This window comes from Aplysia californica, unplaced genomic scaffold (assembly GCF_000002075.1).
Source record: "Aplysia californica isolate F4 #8 unplaced genomic scaffold, AplCal3.0 scaffold00315, whole genome shotgun sequence".
NCBI lineage: Eukaryota > Metazoa > Mollusca > Gastropoda > Aplysiida > Aplysiidae > Aplysia > Aplysia californica.
Window position 1 is genome coordinate 108,868 of NW_004797585.1, and position 20,299 is coordinate 129,166.

Here is a 20,299-nt window from a genome sequence, read left to right on the forward strand (position 1 = left end):
CCCCCCGGGTCACTAAAATATCAAGAAAATGAGACAGTTGCATCCCTTTCCCCCTTTGAAAGAGTCCACGTAATCGCACGCTCCATGCAAATGCACCCTTTGGAGCCAACCCCCCTCCCTCCAGTACTGTGCATGTAGGTGTAGACTACTGTATTTTAACCAACACACGGAAACCACAAGTGACATTGGCACTCAGGCCAAAAATCTATATATAGACTCCATTAATTAAGAGACAAAACCAGAAGATGTCTTCAACCACGAGCAAGTACATCCCTTCGTCAAAGCAACCCGTTTCAGTGTTGTACCGTTACCAACTATGTCACCTTCAAACCCAACATTTCAATATTCCACATGAGTGAAGACCACACACACAAAAAAAAAACAACAAAAAAAACAACCCCCCCCCAAAAAAAGTTTTAACGCACAAAATAAAATTGATAAAAATTAATTCCTTTATTAGGAGTCCAATGAAAGAACTCCACTAATCTATCAGACACAGAGGACAAAGTATTCCACTTACAAAAAAAAACCCAACCATCCACTTCAAACCTGTCTCAAACTATTTCTGTTATGATAACAGGCCAAGAAAATAGCTCCCTTTTTTTTTTACTGCAGGCAGCCTCCAGTTTTTTTTTAGTTTGTGAATTGTTTTTGCTAACACGTGGTCGCTGCACCAGATAATGATAGCAGTTTTTGCTCTATCATGTCAAGTATTCTTCTGTATGGCATAACCACCGTTTTTGCGGTTTATGCAACTGAATAAGCCTAAATGATAACAAATACGTAACTTGGATCAGAGCAAGAAAGAAGATTGAGATACGGAAGCATTTTGTCAATCTTGTCAATCATGTGAATCTTCAATGTCTCACACAGGCAACATGTTCAGGACAGAAACTTTCTTTTGCAGGATTTTCTCCAGTGTGTTGTGTACCATCACGTTGGGTGACCCCCTCTCCTCTGTCATCCTAATACTTACATGAAATCTTTCACCTCGCTCATCATTGACATTATCAAGATTTTTGTTACCAAATCCACCTAGGTGACTCAGCAAAAAATCAACCTTGATGCATACGTTGCAGCCCAATATAAATACATTATTCCGACATTTGGACCTATTTCTCACCTTTTCTCGAGTAAATTTCGTAAGCTTGGACATGAGTCTCCACACACTGCGGCGTCAACATCTGCAGGGGCTTCAGGAAGTGGATGGCTTGCTCTAAAGGATCGTCAATCTGTCAGGACAATTTAGTTTAGTTTTCGTAATAGTTTTACGACACTCGCAACACAATGTCATATAAGTGCTGAAGATAAGAGGCGTTACAAGAGAGTAACAAACACAAGAGAAGGAGGAGAGACAAGGACGATAGATGTCTGATAGGAAAGAACTAGCAAACCACACCAGCGCACCCGCCAACCACCCACTGTCGGGACAATGAGGAAGAGCCAAGCACGACTTCCTCAACACAAACAAACTAGACAACAGTGGCCATGGAGATCCAATAGGCAGATGCGACAGCTACGCTGCATTGAGGGAAAAACAAACCAGTACAATTCATAGAAAAATGTTTACTTTCAAAAACAAATATCTCACTTAAACCAAAACCTAACAGTTGCATTAACGTAAAAATGACATTACGCCAGATAAGAGAGCAAGTAAACAAGGAAAATCACTGCAGTGATAAAGACATAAAATGTAGCATTTCAAGTGCCTTAACAGTCTCCGAGGGGGTAAACTCACTATGCCGGAACCGTTTTTTGGTACCAAATCTAAAAATGACAAAAACGTCACTTGATCGGCCATTAAAACAAAACAAGTGCAGCTATTTTTATAGTTCTTCATCTAATGAATGAAATCCTGATAAAAGAACCTAGTTTAGGCAATTGCCAAAATGTAATTTGATGTAGAAGTCGTCGTAAAGGAATGTACCCGAGCCGCTGAGGACGGCTCACCGGCACAGAAGTTCCGACCGCGAGCCGCTCGGACCGGTTTGCCGAAAGAGTTACACAGACAGCCCTGTGAGGATTTCTACACAACTCCTAGCTCCATTATCAACCAACATGTTGAGGATACCCTGGGAACTAAAGTAAAACCCACATTCCCTCACCAGCTTGTCTGGAATCAATTCTTCCTGCATTCCCAACACCCATTTACCCTCGTTAGCTCATCAGGAATCAATTAAATTTGATGAGTGTGTTAGTGTTTGAGCGCTTAATCAGCTGCTCGCACTGTTTTCTTCTTGAAAGTTGAGTGTTTCCTTGTTACCGAGTGTTCTATGGTCTGCTCGGGTAATGGTATAGTGTAAAGCGCACAGAGCTTGCTGTCGAGCAGGGATATGCGCTACACAAATGCTATTAATTAATTTTAAAAAATTAAAACCCACTTACCCTGGCCAGCTTGTCTGGAATCAGTTCTTCCTCCTTCGGACCATCCATCTCTCCATCCTGGGCCTTATTTTTATTCTGATCTTTCTTCTCTTGTTCAGCCTTTTGCTTCTCCTTTTCCAACTCGGCCTTCTTTTGAGCTTTTCTTTGTTTCCTCTTCATCTTCTTCAGCTCACTCGGGGAGAGGTTTTCTGTTCAACACAATGTGACAAAAATGTTTAGTCTAAGTAAGAGCTTTACGGCACTTGCACAACTCGATAAGGTTATGTAAGGGCTGAACATTAGAAAAGTTACAAGAGAGTAACAAACACAAAACAGGAAGAAAGATAAGGACAATGGATGTTTGATATAAAAGGAGCAAACCACATCAGAGCAGACGACAACCACCTACACAAATAGGTAAAAACTAAAATCCAAAATCTAGGCTGTGTACAAAGATGTTCAACATCATATCAGTTCAGCAATGAGAACGGACGATGCCCAAAATAACGGCGTCCCTGAATGACTCTGTCCAAGACATCCCCCTGTCAAAGACAACACTATTTTTCTTCTTCACACTGGATAGCGAGATAGGACAATTTTGACTGCACTTCCACAAAAAATATTACACCCCCCCCCCTCTCCCAAACCCTTTAACAAATATGAGACACTGCTAGAGACAGCCTAATGTTACCTGAATTGACATCATTATCCTGGTCTGTGTCAGCCAAAGGATGCTCTGATAAATGGAGATAAATCTGGTGAGGAAAAAAAACCAAGCCAATATCAATTATCATACTGCTGTATACTTCCAGACTTGCCAATTCCCCCCCAACAACGAAAACACCATTAAAAAAAAAAAACCCTCACTAAAAATGGCAGTGTAGACAAAAGGTCGAGTGCCTCCAGGACCCTAGTAGATTGCGATGCAAACCTACCATGGCAAATCTACATATGTATACAAAATAAAATCAAATAAAAATGGAGATGTTTTTTTTTTAAACATTAGTTACCATAAATCCTGTCAATATTGCAAATAAACCTGTGTAATTTCCTGCGCTTTATGACAAGTTGCATACGACCTTGGTCTATGTGTGGCCACCACACTGCCCGTCTAAGACACTACGATTCAGGTCTATGGGAACAAGCACCTACCTCCACAGCAAGAAAAGCGACCCTGGAATAGAAAGGATGACTCCGTAAAGCATCCTCCAGTCGCAACAGACCCACGTACGAGCGTAGAGTCATCTTCCTCATGCAGTACGTGTGAAAGTCAAACTGGTCTTCAATGATTTCTGTGAAATGCTGATTTTAAAAAATAATTTCTTTTTAGCGTTTCAGACAAATAACTCAATAAGTGACCGACAAGACTACAAAAATCACTCGGACAAGAAAAAATAAACAGGGTTCCTGCCATGAACTTCCCACCAAATTCAAGGAGATTTCAAGGAGGTTTCAAGGAGAAAATTTTTTTTAATTCAAGGAGATTTGGTCAAGAAATTCATGACCAAAGCCTATTTTCGAAGGCCTACACTTGTCCGAAAGGAACCATATCATAGTTTCGAATTTTCTACAAAAACTGTTCCCAGGGTGACTGTCAACCCGGCTTCTCAATTTTCCAAGGGGGGCTCATCCATTCTCCAGGGGCATGTTACAAAACAATGACAGTGCAAGCTCCATTTATATATTAATATATACACACACACGTGCGCACGCAAGCATGTAGGTACATTATATCCAGTCAACAACATATCAACGTGGCACTGGGATACTGTGACTAAGGTATTTCAGTCAGTTCTTACTTATTTATATTTTCCCCTCATCATATTCCTCTATATAAACTATATATAAATGAATCTTGTTTTGAGCCTGAGAAAAGGCCAAGAACTAGATCTAGAACCAGAACATCCACTGTCAAGGTTTATAATAAACGTGAAAGACAAAAACTAAAAGTAGGGTAATAACATGAATGGCTCAAGTAGACCTAGATCTATTCAGTGTGAGAGGTGTAAGAACTGTGGGAGGGTAAGATGCAGTGACACTGAAAATCTGCGAACCTTGAAACAGAAAGCTAAAATATAGAATATACAATACATATAATTTACTACAACATACCCAATGAAACGGGAACCCTAGTTACAAACACACGGCGTACAAGGTTTGAGTATGACAGATCCCGATTCCATACAAGGCCTGCACCAACGCGCGCTTTGCTTAGAGCTCTAGATAGTAGATTAAAATTCTGTAAAGTAATATCTGCTTCCAAGTTTAGTTTTTGTCATCCGGTGTTGCCTTCAACACCACCACCCCCTCCCCCGCGTGCGTCTTAAAAAAATAAACAAGTCCCCCGTTCCCGGGTCCAATACTTCGCAGCGCTCAGACTTTGCCTGAACTTTGGTGACCTCAACCATCGCCGATACTCACGATGTGACAAAAACGCACAGGTTCAATGACCGGTCACGATGGCGAGCCCGACAAGAAGCTTGTACGTGTATACCTTTCTTTTTTTTTTTCACAAGTGACAGCACAAGACAAACAATTTATTTTCATGGTGACACAGCGTATGTAACGCAGAACCCGCATGTTACAAATGTGGCGTTATCAGACTACTATATGCCCTACCGCATATTTCTGGGTGGTAACGAAAGCGACAACAGATCTTGATTTTACCGATCGAGCTTCGGTATCGCATATACACTTCCACTTGTTGTCGCCATTACCGCATGTGCGCGTGTGACGTACTCTCAGGCCGGGAAAGACCGAATGAATATTATATCACAATCGCGACCGGCAAAAATGAATTCAAGGACGTTATCGAATTTGGTTTTCAAATATTCGAGAACGTTTATGTATTTTCCCGGGTCTTTCAAGGGCAATTTACAGATTTCTTCAAATTCCCGTTGTATTCCGGGTCTCGGCAATTTTTTTCAAATTCCTGGGTAATTCCAGGGGCCCCCGGGATTCCCGGGGCCTGGCAGTCACCCTGTACACGTGTTCCTGTCCGATCTGGCAAAATTCAAGGAGTTTTCAAGGACATTTTTCCTTGAATGCAAATTCAAGCAGTTTTCAAGGACTCCTTGAATTCAAGGAGGTCGCGGGAACCCTGAAGAAAAAATTCAGGAAAAACTCAAATGAGTCAGACAGAACTTGATGGCAAGGGTGTAAAAGAAAGATAAAATTAGCCTTTTGAAAGTCACAACCTCTGCGAACCGTTACTACAGCTCCATTTCTTGGGCAAAGTGGAAGAGCCACAAAATTTGCGCTGACCATAACCTGCCCAAAGTACTCCCAGCCTGCCCTTCACCTTCATCCACCTGACAGTCTAACAAACAAATGATGGAGCATGCTGAAGGCAGGGACATCCCGCCTGAATATAAGAGGAATGTTTCCAATATAAACAAGATATGTCCTTTCTAGTCTTGTGAGGTAAATTTAAACTAATTTCTCGGGAAAAACCTCCAGACACCAGAGCTGAATAAGACAAAATATTGTAACTCTGACCACAATTTAGCTTCTGAGAAACTGTCCTTGAGAAAACATTTACTACTTCTTCCTGACAATCATACACACAATAAGCATGGACAAAATAAAGACGGAATCAGTAACCCACTTTCAGCACTTTTTAAGGACCCCCGGGCGAGTGTTGAGTTCCTGCGTGCTGTCGGCATCGTTGACCGTTTATGAAGCCACAGCACCAGAAGAGAGAGAGAGAATCAGTGAAACTGTATCACGTATATATCCCTTGCTCAAATACCACTATTTTGTCACTTTCATAGCTACATCTCAGGCTCACACGCCACCACTTACTCTGTCAATTTCATGGCACTTTTTCAGCGCTTCTCCCCATTTGCCCAGTCTCTTGTAGGCGAAAGCACACTCCGTCTGAAACCACATGCACTGCATTTCGTTCAAGTTTTCCACAGCCGGAATTCCCTCCTGTTGACACAAGTAGAAAGTTTCACTCAGAAAACAAAGAAATGATCAAGTCACGTAACTAGAACATCAGACAATAGGCTTCCAAGTTCCCAGCAACAACTAAACTGACAAGGCGGCTGATCATCTGTCCACCAACTGGCCGACTACTTCGTCCGGGAAGCGCGCAGGCCCTATATAAAGGGCATAGACCCTGACCCTTTTCAAAGGAAAATTTCAGTGCTCCTTATATCGTCACTTCAGTGCTCTCTTGTCGAATCTCCAATTTTAATTAATTTTTTAAAAAAGAGATACGACAAGAAAGCACCGATGTCGAGATATGGTAAATGATGTAGTAAATTGCAGGTCAAAGTTATAGTGACCAATGAGTTTGCAAGTTATTTTGACCTCGTAGCACGTCCCTTGGCCCAGATAGTGACATGGTCCAGCTGAATGACTACACGCTATGTGTTATCTCTTGTGCCGCTGCGCTAATGTACTAATAGTCGACCTCATAGCATTTAACGCATTGTTTGTATTTGATGGCTTATCTGAATGGCCCATTCTGTCATCTTTGAGTAAAGATACGGTTTTATATATCTTTTATCATCTGTTGAGCCGTAAATGATCATTTTTCAGTAGCAGGTACACATCTCTGATATCTCAGCAAGGTCCAAATTTGTCAACGTACCCTGGTAAACTTGGAACACATGTCAGCTGCCTCTTGGATTCGGTTGGCCCTCAGCATATACTTGGCACATTTTGAGTTGATGTAACGGTCAGCAGTGTCCAGTGACTGTGCCTCGTCCATCAGTCGCACAGCCTCCTCTATATCACCCGCATGCTGGAGAGAGCCAGACAAGGACAGGTGCAATACACAGACAGATACACTCGTCTATATCACAAACAGACTTAGTCTTTTTTTCAGTAAGACTTTTACGGCACATGCAACACAATAAGGTCATATAAGTGCCGGAGATAAAAATTGCCTTACAAGAGAGGTACAATTTCGACTTACCAGAAGGCAGGAAGTAACACCAAACAAGTACAGAATATCTAAATTTAAGATCTGAGCGAAAGCCTGGAGTAAATAATATATCAAAACCAACCACGACTCACCTTGTATATTTTTGCTTTGAATACATAGAGCTCAATCAACAAAGGTGTGTGCTCTATTCCCAGGTTGATGAACTCCAATGCCTTTACTTCATTGCGCAAGAAATCAAAGTGTTGAGCTAGGTAGTAGTAGGCCCACAGCAGTGCTGTCGCTGGCTCCTCCTCACCTGTCAACACACACACACCACCACTAGAAGGACACACCTAACAAAACTAAACCATGTCAACACACACACACATAGCCACTTGAAGGAAACAACTAACAAAACTAAACCATGTCAACACATACACACATAGCCACTTGAAGGAAACAACTAACAAAACTAAACCATGTCAACACATACACACATAGCCACTTGAAGGACACACCTAACAAAACTAAACCATGTCAACACACACACACATAGCCACTTGAAGGAAACAACTAACAAAACTAAACCATGTCAACACACACACACACATAGCCACTTGAAGGACACACTTAACAAAACTAAACCATGTCAATACACACACACACACACTGTCACTTGAAGGATACACCAAAAAACCCCCAAAAAAATAAACCATGTCAACACGCACACACCACCACCACTTGAAAGACACACCAAACAAAACTAAACCATGTCAACACACACATACACATAACCACTTGAAGGAAACAACTAACAAAACATAAGCTATCATGTCAACACACACACACCACCACTTGAAGGACACACCTAACAAAAGTAAACCATGTCAACACACAAACACAGCCACCACACCAAACAAAACTACACAATGTTAACAATCATGATTTTAAAACTAGAAATTTAGGTAAAAAGTGGACATTCACCTTTCTTTAGATCCAAAATTGACAAAAATGCTATTTTCTCACCGACTAGACGCTCTTATAGCTTTTATGCTACCTAGCAAAATGCACATTGCAATGAACAAAAAGTCCTACCATTGCTGTCGAATTTCCCTGATTCTTTGAGGTTGTCCACATATGAAAGCACAAGGTCTTCAATGACTTTAACCTGTGTACAAAAGAAACAAAGTGAATGAATACCAAGTCTTGCAACTATTCAAAGAATTGACAAAAACTGCACACATACTCTCCTGATATACACTCAACATTGTACGACCGCGACCATGTAGACTGTATTAGTCCCATATGTCAGTGGTCACGTACATCGTACCCATCTCCGTTTTAGTCTTAGTTTTAGTAGAGGTTTTACGGCGCTCGCGACTGCATAAGGTCATATGAGCGCCAGAAGATTAGACGTGTTACAAGAGAGTAACAAACAAAAAAGAAGAAGGGGAGATAAGGACGATAGATGTTTGATAGAAAAGAAGAATCAAACCACACCAGAGCACCCGCCAACCACCCATCTCATAAAGTGTAATAAAGGTGTCGCAAAATAACGCAGTCATGAGAAAACACCCCAGCACATGACATAAAACTGCCAGAAGCATCAACAATCAGCAATGACTATACTACCAACAGAAGAGAGAAAGGTTGGAAGATGAGAGTGAAACCAGTCAGTCGAGCTCAGTCTTACACTTCAGCTTCTGCTAACTCCCAAGGGGCATCAGTTGGGACAAAATTTAAAGGAAAAGAAGAACTTTTGAGCAATGCCAGATGCCTTCTAATCATAACAAAATCCACAATCCCAACACATTCATTGCGAATGTTTTAGTAAGAGTTTTACGGCACTTGCAACACAATAAGGTCATACAAGCGCTGAAGAATAGAGGTGTTACAAGAGAGTAAGAAACACACACACAAAAAAAAGAGGAGAGATCAGGACGATAGATGTTCGATATGAAGGAAGGAGCAAACCACACCAGAGCACCCGCCAACAACCCACTTCACAGCAAAGAAGTACCTATTTTATACAGATACAAACATGTCCTCCCGCAAGGATTTTCACAAAACAAGCCCTCAAACACCCAAATTTAAAGAAAACCCTTTACTTTCACAACTCTCAGAACATTCATTGTTAAAATCATTCCCCATCCTCCCCAAACAACATCTCTGCCCATCAAAGAAGCATAACCCAAGAGCTAAACAGGAATCAGGTGCACACTTACTTTAGAAGGATCCTGGTAAATTGATTTGATTGATACAAACGAAGGGGGAACGCCTTTTCTCAGAGCCTTCTTCAAGTAGTCGTCAATGAGTTCTCTGAACACATCGTCTGGAACAGCCAAATTCAAGATGAAATATTCCTCACGAAACTCATCTTCCAATTAATTATCATCAACTTTTCCAAACATAAACTGGTAGCAAATAATTGCTAGCATTTCTAGTCTGATTAAAAATGTTATTAGTACAAGTTTTACAACACTTGCAACACAATCAGTGCCGAAGATTAGGTGTTACAAGAGAGTAACAAACACAAAATAGAAGGAGAGGTAAGGACGACAGATGTTCGATAGGAAAGAAGGAGCAAACAACACCGGAGCACCCGCCAATCACCCGCACAAATACATCAATCAAGACTAGAAGACAGTGTGAACACCTACACACATGTATGAATCAAGACTTGCTCACACAAGTACACACCTACACAAATGTATGAATCAAGACTTGCTCACACAAATAAACACCTACACACATGTATCAATCAAGACTTGCTCAGAGTACACACCTACACACATGTATCAATCAAGACTTGCTCACACAAGTGCACACCTACACACATGTATCAATCAAGACTTGCTCAGAGTACACACCTACACACATGTATCAATCAAGACTTGCTCACACAAGTGCACACCTACACACATGTATCAATCAAGACTTGCTCACACAAGGGCACACCTACACACATGTATCAATCAAGACTTGCTCACACAAGTGCACACCTACATCAATCAAGACTTGCTCACAGAGTACACACCTACACACATGTATCAATCAAGACTTGCTCACAGAGTACACACCTACACACATGTATCAATCAAGACTTGCTCAGAGTACACACCTACACACATGTATCAATCAAGACTTGCTCACACAAGTGCACACCTACACACATGTATCAATCAAGACTTGCTCACACAAGTGCACACCTACACACATGTATCAATCAAGACTTGCTCACACAAGTGCACACCTACACACATGTATCAATCAAGACTTGCTCACACAAAGTACACACCAACACACATGTATCAATCAAGACTTGCTCACAAAGTACACACCTACACACACGTATCAATCAATACTTGCTCATTTAGTACACACCTACACACATGTATCAATCAACACTTGCTCACACAAGTACACACATGTATCACTCAAGAATTTATCACGGAGTACACATATATTCTCCCCTTATTCACTAGGAAAGTAGGCTGTGCGTAGTTAAAAATCGAAATCAAAGGTACCATGACCATATTTTCCAAAAAAACTGACTTAAAATTGTAATTGTGACAGTACATACAATACTTAATCGGTCAATTTTACTGCATAGATCTAGATCATATGCCTATATAATAATACATGGCACGTCAAATGTACAGACAAGTAAGCATAGCGTAAGCCAACTTTTACATGTTACTAACATCAACATTTTGGCAATTTTTGGGACTGCTGTTCTTTTTTTAATCTGTGATATCTGATAAGATAAGATACATCTTTATTGTCCAGATCCTGGCACATTGGTTTGGTGTTCCACCACGAGTACACACACACACACGTGCACACACAAGTAGGCTTACAATCACATGCATAATATAAATGAGCAGCAATATAAATAATAATCGTAAGCTAGATACACAATGTTATTTAGTCGAAAGTAACATTCTAATAAATGGTCGCTTTAAAGCTAAAACATTTCTTTTTTTAAACTGTAATGATTCCACCAAATTCGTAATGATGGGTAACCAGCCCTGGAACATTATACGTTGTGCACATTACAACCAGCTGATCGTCATGTCCCCCCACCAGCTGTTACAAAGTACACCAACCCAAGCTGACATCTTGCTGGGCGCTGCTGTAAACAGCACGCTACCCACAGCACTACACATCACTGAGCCAAGCAGACCCCCTCACCTGTGGTGAAATTCAGCGGCAAACGCTTGGGCATTGTGGCACGTGGAAACTTTTCAAGAACATCTTTGTACAATTCCATTCTCTCATCAGGCTTGTCATCTGTGTTGTCAAAGAAAGTTGAAAAACAAAATTGAGCGACAAACTTTCCCTCATTAATTTAAAAACACAATTGTTAAGTACCAAATATATCACAATAATAGATGGACTGAGTTCTGAATTCATCACAATGATAGAAGGAGCAAGTTTTGAATTATCCACAATCATAGATGGAGTATTCTCTAAATCAATTACAATGATAGATCCAACAGGCTCTAAATTAACCTCAATGACAGATGGAGCAAGTTCTGAATTAACCACGACAGAATTCAGAAATTAAAATATTATGAGCAAACATACCTATCAAAATATTTATATTTTTTTTTAAAAGGGGGCGGGAGGGTTGATGAGAAAACATATTTGTACTCATGAGACAAAGCTTTATCAAGATTGGTTCTGATGCAATGTATGTGATAAGGTTATCAAATTCCCAGACTGCCGACTTCGGCACAGTTCCCAGGAAATCTGACCCAGGTGTGGGTAACTTTAGGTGGTACATCACAAGACTTACTTAAATGCATGGCAGTTTCATATCCTCTGTAATATGCCCAGTTCTCTGGGTTTCTGTCAATGAGATCTTTGTAAATTCCTGCAGCTTTTTCGTGTTCTTCCATCAGCGTCAACAGATGAGCTGTAAAAACATGGGGTGTTTTTTTTGTTAGAATAAGCCAGATGAAACTATACACCAGTATATAAAAATAATAAGCACACACAAATACTACAGCTCCTACATTCCCAATCCTACCCATTAATCAAGATAAAAAAGAACGAACATGCAAAATCCTACCTATCAAAATGGAAAGAAAAGGTCTAGAATCCCAATTTAACAATCGAACAGGACAGAAAAGGCCTACACTCTTAATTATACCTATCAAACAGGGAAGAAAAGGCCTAGATTTCCCAATCCTAACTATCAAAAGAACAGGGTTCATTTACTAGCAGGGACCACAGTCAAATCTCAACGCATTTAATAAGGACCAAAAATGGAAAGATGACAATTCAAACAACAAAAAAGGACCCAAACAGGCACATCCAACAGCCTTTGCCATAAGCAGAAAATAAAGAAGTCGGAAAATGGCAACAGGGCATGCAGGCAACTTCATATAGTTTAGCTGCATAAACTACAGTGGGTTTTTAATTACCCCCCCCCCCTCCACACACACAAAAAAGTACATGGGTCTCAAATCCAAAACAGCAGACTTCAAAACACTGATAATAATTTCAACGGCTAAATCCGAATTGCAAATGTGGAATGAAAAAAATCAATAACCCACATAGCATTGACTTGCTGAGGTATAATTTTCTCTGGCAAGGACAATTTTATGCTTCATGTCAGCAATAAATTAAAATTCAAAATTAGCATTTATTACACTAGTTCCCAGCAACAATTATTTCCCCAACGCATACATTATTCTAATCAGATGTGTGAATTCAACAACGGAAATTCACTTTAAAAATTATTGGGCAAGTGAGCATTTCTATTTGTTCCACCGTCAAGAGGGGCAGTCCCTAACAAGGGTTGATTATGAATACTAGTTACATCCCCAAATGACACACAAGTTAAATACAAAACTTCAGGTTCCAGCATCCACTAGAAAAAAAGACAGTTGTAATATTTTCCAAAAGTGGGGGGCCACTCCTCCCCAAACCACATGTATTCATTGCTCATGATTTTTAGAATTTAACAATGCCCATCACAAGAATGTAAACCTAAAAGTGTTTCAAAGAGACTATATATTTAGTACTTCATTCATCATGTTCCCGATTTAGCAAAGAGACGAAAATGATCATGTAACATACGTATGTTACACGGCAAAAAACATCTGTGCAAGTTTTGTAACAGATTATCTTTACTTGAAACACAACCCCCCCCCCCCCCCCCCCAAAAAAGCTTTAAAGAAAGAAAAGCAAAAAAAGAACAGTTGGATAATCAAGGCTGGCGCAACATTTCACAGATCTCCCTTTCTTCTTTTTTACGTTTGTTACTCTCTTGTAACACCTCTAATCTTCTGGCGCTCATATGACCTTATGCAGTTGCGAGCGCCGTAAATCCTCTACTAAAACTTAACTAAAAAGGAGACTAGGGGTTCAAACACAAACACCAACACCAAGTGAAAGGATGGAGGGGCAGCGGTACCTGTGGTTTCCTGTACATAGAGTCTGTCTACAATCTGTTTGTCGTAGCTGCGTAGATGCTCCATGGCCTCCTCCTTCATCCCGGCTTCTTGCATGACCAGGTTCTGGTACAGCAGCAGCTCACTGTGTTCGTAGTCATAGTACGGCTTGGGCTGCAAACGGCAAAAGTAGCAATGGTTCACTTATCATCTCACACCTGCCTACCTAAAAAGCTTCCCACTTCAGGTGTCAATCTCAGGTAGTTTGGCAAAAAAACAGGTAGTCCAAAGTCAAAGAAGGAAAAAAAGTGACAACATGCCAACAGTATCACACAAACACGGCAATTTCCCAGGTTCTATAAATCAGTAATTTCAGTTTTTCCTCTGCTTGGATGCAAAGTTTCATTCAATTTCATCCAGTGATTTTCCTGAAGCTATACTTAGAAAGGGCTACCTCTGATCCCGACCAGAACAAAAATAACTACACCTTGGCACAGCTACAGATAGCGTCACCACTCCCCAGTCTTCAAACCGACACAAAAGGGCACAAATCCAGAACATCCACTACGTCCAGGATATTGAAATCCCCCCACCCACACAGGGTCCCCACCCCCATATTCCATTGTCTTTTTTGAAACTCTCCTCCCTGTAGATTCCACTGAGTGTGCTTAATCTGCCATTACCGAACATGCAGTTCTTTATGAAGAAAAAAAAAAACAGGCACACCTCCCTACAGAGACGCACACAACAACAACACTCACTGTCTGTGTTTTCCGGAATTCTTCCAGGATCCTCAGACACATGTCATAGTCCTTTAACAAATGATAAGCCATAGCGTAGCCTATCCACGATGCTCTCTGTCCAGGACGAAGTGCTAGCAGCTGGTACCTGGTTTCCTAAACAGACGACAGAATCAGATCATCAGTTTACTAATATGACTCATTTTTGTACCACAAATTCCACTGGGAAAGAATTAGAGCTAAATTTAACAGAAAACTTTCAAAATGGTAACACATTCAAAAGGCACTTCCCATTCACACTAATGCAAACCATTTACATTCCAATCTAAATCCAGATTTGAAAGTGATGGGTTTTAACTTGAGGGAAGCTATACACAGAAAAGATAAAATCTATGAACACAATCACTAAAGTGTCGCAAAAGGACAACTGTATCAGATTCAAGTGTCTAAGGAGAAAAATGCATGAAACACAATAGTACGAATCTTCAAGGACAAACACCTTGTACCCATAATGTATTTTCGTGGACACTCATAACACTCACCCGGTATCCTTCCATGTCCCTCATCTGGACCTGAAGTAATGACAAATCCCTCAAAATCTGAAGGTTGTCCTGAAAAAGAAATATAAAACTTATGTTAGCACTGAACTTTTTTTGGTATTAATTAAAACTACACAGCAAGACGACTACAAACTGGCATTAAAATTGTGCATACAAAGAGAATTTAACATACTGTGAAAAAATGGAACCGATACCACCAGATCCTACGGCCATGTTGTTGTTGACTGGGTTGTCTGTGGACCGCCTGCCCACCCTGATAAGAGGCCAATTCATGTATCCTACGGTCATAAAGCTAAAATTCCTATCTTTTTAAAAAGATGAACAAAAAGGTAATACTAAAGAGAAGTACCCTAGTCAAAAACTCTTCTGCTCATGTAGGCGCAAGCTAGTCTTGCTGTTCCTTTTCCCCTCCCTGCACAAAGTAACCTGTAAATTTTTTTTAAAAGTCTTAGTAATTGTTTTACGGCACTCGTAACACATTAAGGTCGTATAAGTGCTGAAGACTAGAAGTGTTACAAGAGAGTAACAAACACAAAAAAAAGAAAAAAAGATAAAGATGAGAGATGTTTTTTGTTTTAGTAGAGGTTTTACGGCACTCGCAACTGCATAAGGTCAAATGAGCACCAGAAGATTAGAGATGTTACAAGAGAGTAACAAACATAAAAAAGGAGGGGAGATAAGGACGATAGAAATTTGACAGGAAAGAAGAAGCGACCATACCAGAGTACCCGCCAACCACCCACTGTAAATTTTTTAGTGAAGTTGAGACTCCTCAAAACTTACACTGGTCACTGCAAAAATTGGGAAGAAATATGTAGATACTCAAGACAACAGCTACAAACACTTCCACAGACATATTTACCTTATCCCATCTGAGGGCGTTCCGATAGCACTTGATGGCCTCGTCATATTTGCGATCAGATCTTTGCAACAAACCATAAACATGCCAACCTGGACACACTCAGGAATACAACTTTTTCAAAAACAACCCCCATAGCAGAAAAACCCCATCAACCTAAAAATTAAGGGCTGGAATACTAGAAGGAGGGAGAGGGAGGAGAGGGGAAGGGGGAGTGTTAACGCAACTGACTAAACACTTGGGAATGTTCTAAAAGGGTTATTTTGAACAACAATTGTTGCAAACTCTTAACAAAAATGTCTACATTAACACATTTTATTTAAAACATACCAATATAATGTTCAACACCAAATAAGGACATGGAACATACCCCCCCCCCCCTACTTTTGGTCAGGTGCAAATAAAATCTCGGGAACTTTGTTCTCATCGTTGACGCTGACCGGGTTATCAAGTCTCCCTGTTAATGTTCCCGAACCTCTTCCCTCTCTAGGTACCTTTGATGGGCCATCAAAATAAAAAGGATACACACATGACTTGACAAATCATTGCGAAGACCACGCCGCACGTGGTCATATGCTTCTTCTTTTCGGCCCAAGCAATTCAAGGTCAACCCTTTCATTGCCAGTGTTTCTGTAGAGAAATAAACAAAGCACAGACTAACATCACTGACTGTACAGAGAGAAATGAACACTGGTAAAACCACATGGTGCTCATGTTCTTTGTATTATTTTATTGCAAAGCGAATTAAACCTTTTCTTAGTAGAAAAGCGTCATAAAAGTAAAATGTATAGATTCTTTTTAAAAACCGTATTGACTCCAACCAAATTTGTAACGATGTAACACCTTTACATGATCTATCATAGAATAATATAATTATGTACACCAAGGAACAAAGGACAGAACACTTCACTTTATATTCCATTTTTTAATAAATTGTAACTACCACTTACTCCTAATACAAAACAAAAAATAATGACATACATTACTCTTTTCTATGCTCGACAAACATCTTTAATTTTAATAGAAGTCAGTATACTTGCCTCCATGTTCACAGAACCTTGGATTTGTCAAAATTTGCTTTGCAAACTTCAAACCATTCTTATACTGTTTCTGCTCATAGCATTTCTGAGGAAGGATTTTTAAAATTAATAAAATACAAGATGATACTTTATAGTCCCAGTGGGAAATTTTTCTACGCTGTACAGGAATGGTAAAAACGTGTGTTTATTATAAATATATTATGTGTAGATACCATCATCATCCAGTGCCAGATCTGCAGCAGACATTGGCGATCATGGTTCTCCATTCATTCCTTCACTCGGATGCTCTTAAAAAAGCTACGTTTCCATGATCTTTCCCAGCCCAATTATCCCCATTTGTTTAGGTTCCCCAAGTAGGATGCTCTGGGCCTACATGTATATCTAGATACAAGAATTTAAATTACAGTGAAACCTCGTAACAGCGCCATGCTTCTCCTCAAATTTGTATACCCACCCACACATAGAAATCTATACACACAAGCGCGCACACAACCCAAGCAGTCGACGATGAAACTTAGATCTAGATCTAGAGTCGTAGCCCATCACGCGCTAAGCGGCAAAGCAGGCCCGCCACGGTTTGATATAGATTCTAGGGAAGGACTTCCATAACGAGCGACCACCCCATTAAACACAATAAAGAAGAGGCCTAGACCTAACCCTACCCCTCAATTCTGCTGTCTCATAGTGGTCGCTCGCTACGGAAGTCCTCCTCCCGATTCTAGATCTAGTGAACTGGCCAGGGAAGCCCCGGAAGACGAAAAAAATAGATGGCGGGATTACGTCATCTAGATAGATCTAGATCTATATTTGGGCCAATCACAGAGTAGAGGTGTGCTAGGCTAGATAGATTAGTTAGTAGCCTAGGCTAGGTGCTCGCTCGCTGCAGCGTCATGTCATCTAAACTAGATCTACCCATTTGCCAGTTTTCAATGCCAAACTCGTGTTCAGGGCCCTAAAAAGCTACAAAATAATACCGTTCATGAGACGGGAGGGTTTCTATTTCTATAAATTTACCAATAACTCAGTGGCAACTGTCTACCGTGGTGTGTAAGAAGAGTAGTGTGGTGTAGTGTGACCCAGCAGCCACACATGATCCGATGAAGGCTTCTAGAAAATCCTGCATTAGGGTCTACCAGTAGTTTGAAAAAAGCATAACATCACATGAATTGTGTCAGTGATTCACATTATGGGCTTCGTATGTAGATTCTATGCGTCTTTACGCAGAGAAAGATTCTCTATGCAATGTAACAAAGGTTTTCTCGTGATCAGGGCCAACAAAGTTGGCTCAAAAATACAATAGGAGTGCTACAGATCGTTTGCAATGAGGTCATTCATACAGCACTGAATTATATCAATTCCCAACTTACCAGAATGCGCTTGAACAACGCACTCTCTTTCGGAGGCAATGGGTTCTTAGGTGGCATCCTGGTAGTGGGAATCTGTACACTAATTACCAAGCTATAAGTCTAAAAACACAATCAACTTCCATGCACCCACGAGGTGCAAATTCCGATATGGCGGAACGAACAGCAATTTTCTCAGTAACGTGCATTTCGAGACTTTTAATTCAGACGAGATCAACTAAATTACATTTATATTTATCTTGCCCGTTTGAAATTATTTAATTTCAGCTAAAAAGTCAATAAATTGAAATTTAATCTTTTTTTACAAATAAATACTGTCTTCACGTTAATCTCGAACGACAAAAATGATGTCACTTTCACAACAAATATGGCGACTTACATGGGTTTTTTTGTTGACAAAACTGACATCCTCGTACCATAGTTCTTAGTCATCTTTTGATGTTATATTACTCTTGGCAAAGAGTTGACATTAATTATATTAAAAATAAGCACGCTGTTGCCTTATTTACTACCATATTTGTGTGTCAGTTTGGGTTTCCTTGACTTTTGACGACAATGGATTCTGAGTTGAGAGAAATAGAGCACCGCGACAATCAGCTGAAATCACCCCAAACAAGAGCAGTGTCAACGGATGGTAACACTGACCCAGCTGGTCTGCAAAATGTCAGAGTAATAGAAAAACAAGCCCAAAAGAGAATTTTTAAAATCATCGTTATAGGTGACTCAAATGTCGGGAAAACGTGCCTTACGTATAGGTTCTGCAGTGGAAAGTTTCCAGACAAAACAGAAGCCACCATTGGTGTGGATTTTCGAGAAAAACAACTAGAAGTGGATGGTGAAAATTTAAAGGTAGACTATGTTCTGCTACTCCAATGGGTGTTAATATTTACTGTTGCTCTCATTTTCATGCAAGTGAAGCTCAGGAGCAGATTTTAATACAAAAATTTTAAGGCCAATTTAACCACCATCTTATTCAGCATGCCTTGCTTGTTTTGACAATAGATGGGCCATTCATTGTTTATTATGTTAGAGGCTTACATCTTGTTTACAGTCGTAATTCATCAATTTTTTTCTTCTAAATTTTCTCCTACTGTCAATGTCAAGTATGCACACAAACAGAAAGAAAATAATACGCCAGATTGTTTTCTTTGTGCTTGTATATTATATAATATCATGCATCGCCATCATGTGTATCTCTGTCAGCCGAGGTTTGTCCTTGTAGAGAAATTTAGGTAATTTACAATGGCAAGTGCAGCTTTCATCAACAACGCAGAATGCACAACACAACAATATCACACAAATTGTTAACAAACTAACAAAACATGCCATTACTTCATTACTGGTCGCCACTGTGCAGCACCCTACTTGTGAGATTGGGTTATCCTGGCCTACTTAGGGTCATATCGCGTCGTCTGGTACTTTGATACAGTTTCCATACACTTGTCTCCTTTATTTCAATTTCATACCAATCAGGCTTTTTAACAACAAGTCAGCTTCAAATCCTGTTCATGATAGCAATCACTTGCAACAAAAATTTTCCCCTGAAAGAAACCTGTCCTCAGACTGAGTGTTTTCAATACTAAGAAGTTCTTCTGGTAGATAATATATAACTATTTTGATGGAAATAAAATGGAAGGAGAAAATTAAGATTTCAGATTTTAAAGCGTCTAATGACTGTCAAGTTTAGTAAGGGACCATAACTCAGGCGTTGTTCATTATAAAGGCCACCTGTCCATAATTATGGTCACTTTTGTTTGTGATCGTGGGTGACTATTATGGACAAGGCGCTGTACCAGGAAAGTATGCATGCACATTAGGGTTGGGTCAGGCTCGCAAAATTAGCGTCCGCGAGTAACGAACTACTCTTTGGCACTACCCGCAAACGAGCGGACGGGTAACGAACCGTCCGTTTGTGAAGAGTAGTTCGCTACTCGCTACACACATAGGACAGAGACAACAGTTGGTTTAGCAAGCGGGCAGACAGGCGGACCGAGAGACTCCATGCATTCGAGCGGGCGGACGGACGGACGGGAACGACTCCTTCCATTGCCTACAACTTACAACCCCCCCCCAAAAACAAAAAACAAAAAAA

General features: G+C 40.3%; 2 protein-coding genes across 2 annotated transcripts in view; one reads left to right on the forward strand and one right to left on the reverse strand.

Annotated features, from left to right (window-relative positions):
- LOC101851279 (N-alpha-acetyltransferase 15, NatA auxiliary subunit) overlaps window positions 1-18,390 on the reverse strand; it is a 23,275-nt gene extending 4,885 nt beyond the window's left edge. The window contains exons 1-18 of the mRNA XM_005102149.3: window positions 18,211-18,390; window positions 16,844-16,928; window positions 16,329-16,433; window positions 15,807-15,895; window positions 14,927-14,995; window positions 14,406-14,540; window positions 13,668-13,818; window positions 12,042-12,161; window positions 11,435-11,533; window positions 9,466-9,572; window positions 8,336-8,408; window positions 7,393-7,556; window positions 6,965-7,117; window positions 6,169-6,297; window positions 3,517-3,666; window positions 3,056-3,119; window positions 2,386-2,573; window positions 1,124-1,232 (exon numbers count right to left, since the gene is read on the reverse strand). Of these exons, the coding sequence (XP_005102206.1) occupies window positions 1,124-1,232; window positions 2,386-2,573; window positions 3,056-3,119; window positions 3,517-3,666; window positions 6,169-6,297; window positions 6,965-7,117; window positions 7,393-7,556; window positions 8,336-8,408; window positions 9,466-9,572; window positions 11,435-11,533; window positions 12,042-12,161; window positions 13,668-13,818; window positions 14,406-14,540; window positions 14,927-14,995; window positions 15,807-15,895; window positions 16,329-16,433; window positions 16,844-16,928; window positions 18,211-18,267 (2,047 nt within the window). The 5' untranslated portion in view covers window positions 18,268-18,390. The remainder of the gene's footprint in view (window positions 1-1,123; window positions 1,233-2,385; window positions 2,574-3,055; window positions 3,120-3,516; window positions 3,667-6,168; window positions 6,298-6,964; window positions 7,118-7,392; window positions 7,557-8,335; window positions 8,409-9,465; window positions 9,573-11,434; window positions 11,534-12,041; window positions 12,162-13,667; window positions 13,819-14,405; window positions 14,541-14,926; window positions 14,996-15,806; window positions 15,896-16,328; window positions 16,434-16,843; window positions 16,929-18,210) is intronic.
- Window positions 18,391-18,539: 149 nt separating this feature from the next.
- The window catches only part of LOC101851654 (putative Ras-related protein Rab-33), a 4,800-nt gene continuing 3,040 nt past the window's right edge, over window positions 18,540-20,299 (forward strand). The window contains exon 1 of the mRNA XM_005102151.3: window positions 18,540-19,056. Coding sequence (XP_005102208.1) covers window positions 18,763-19,056 — 294 coding nt within the window. The 5' untranslated portion in view covers window positions 18,540-18,762. The remainder of the gene's footprint in view (window positions 19,057-20,299) is intronic.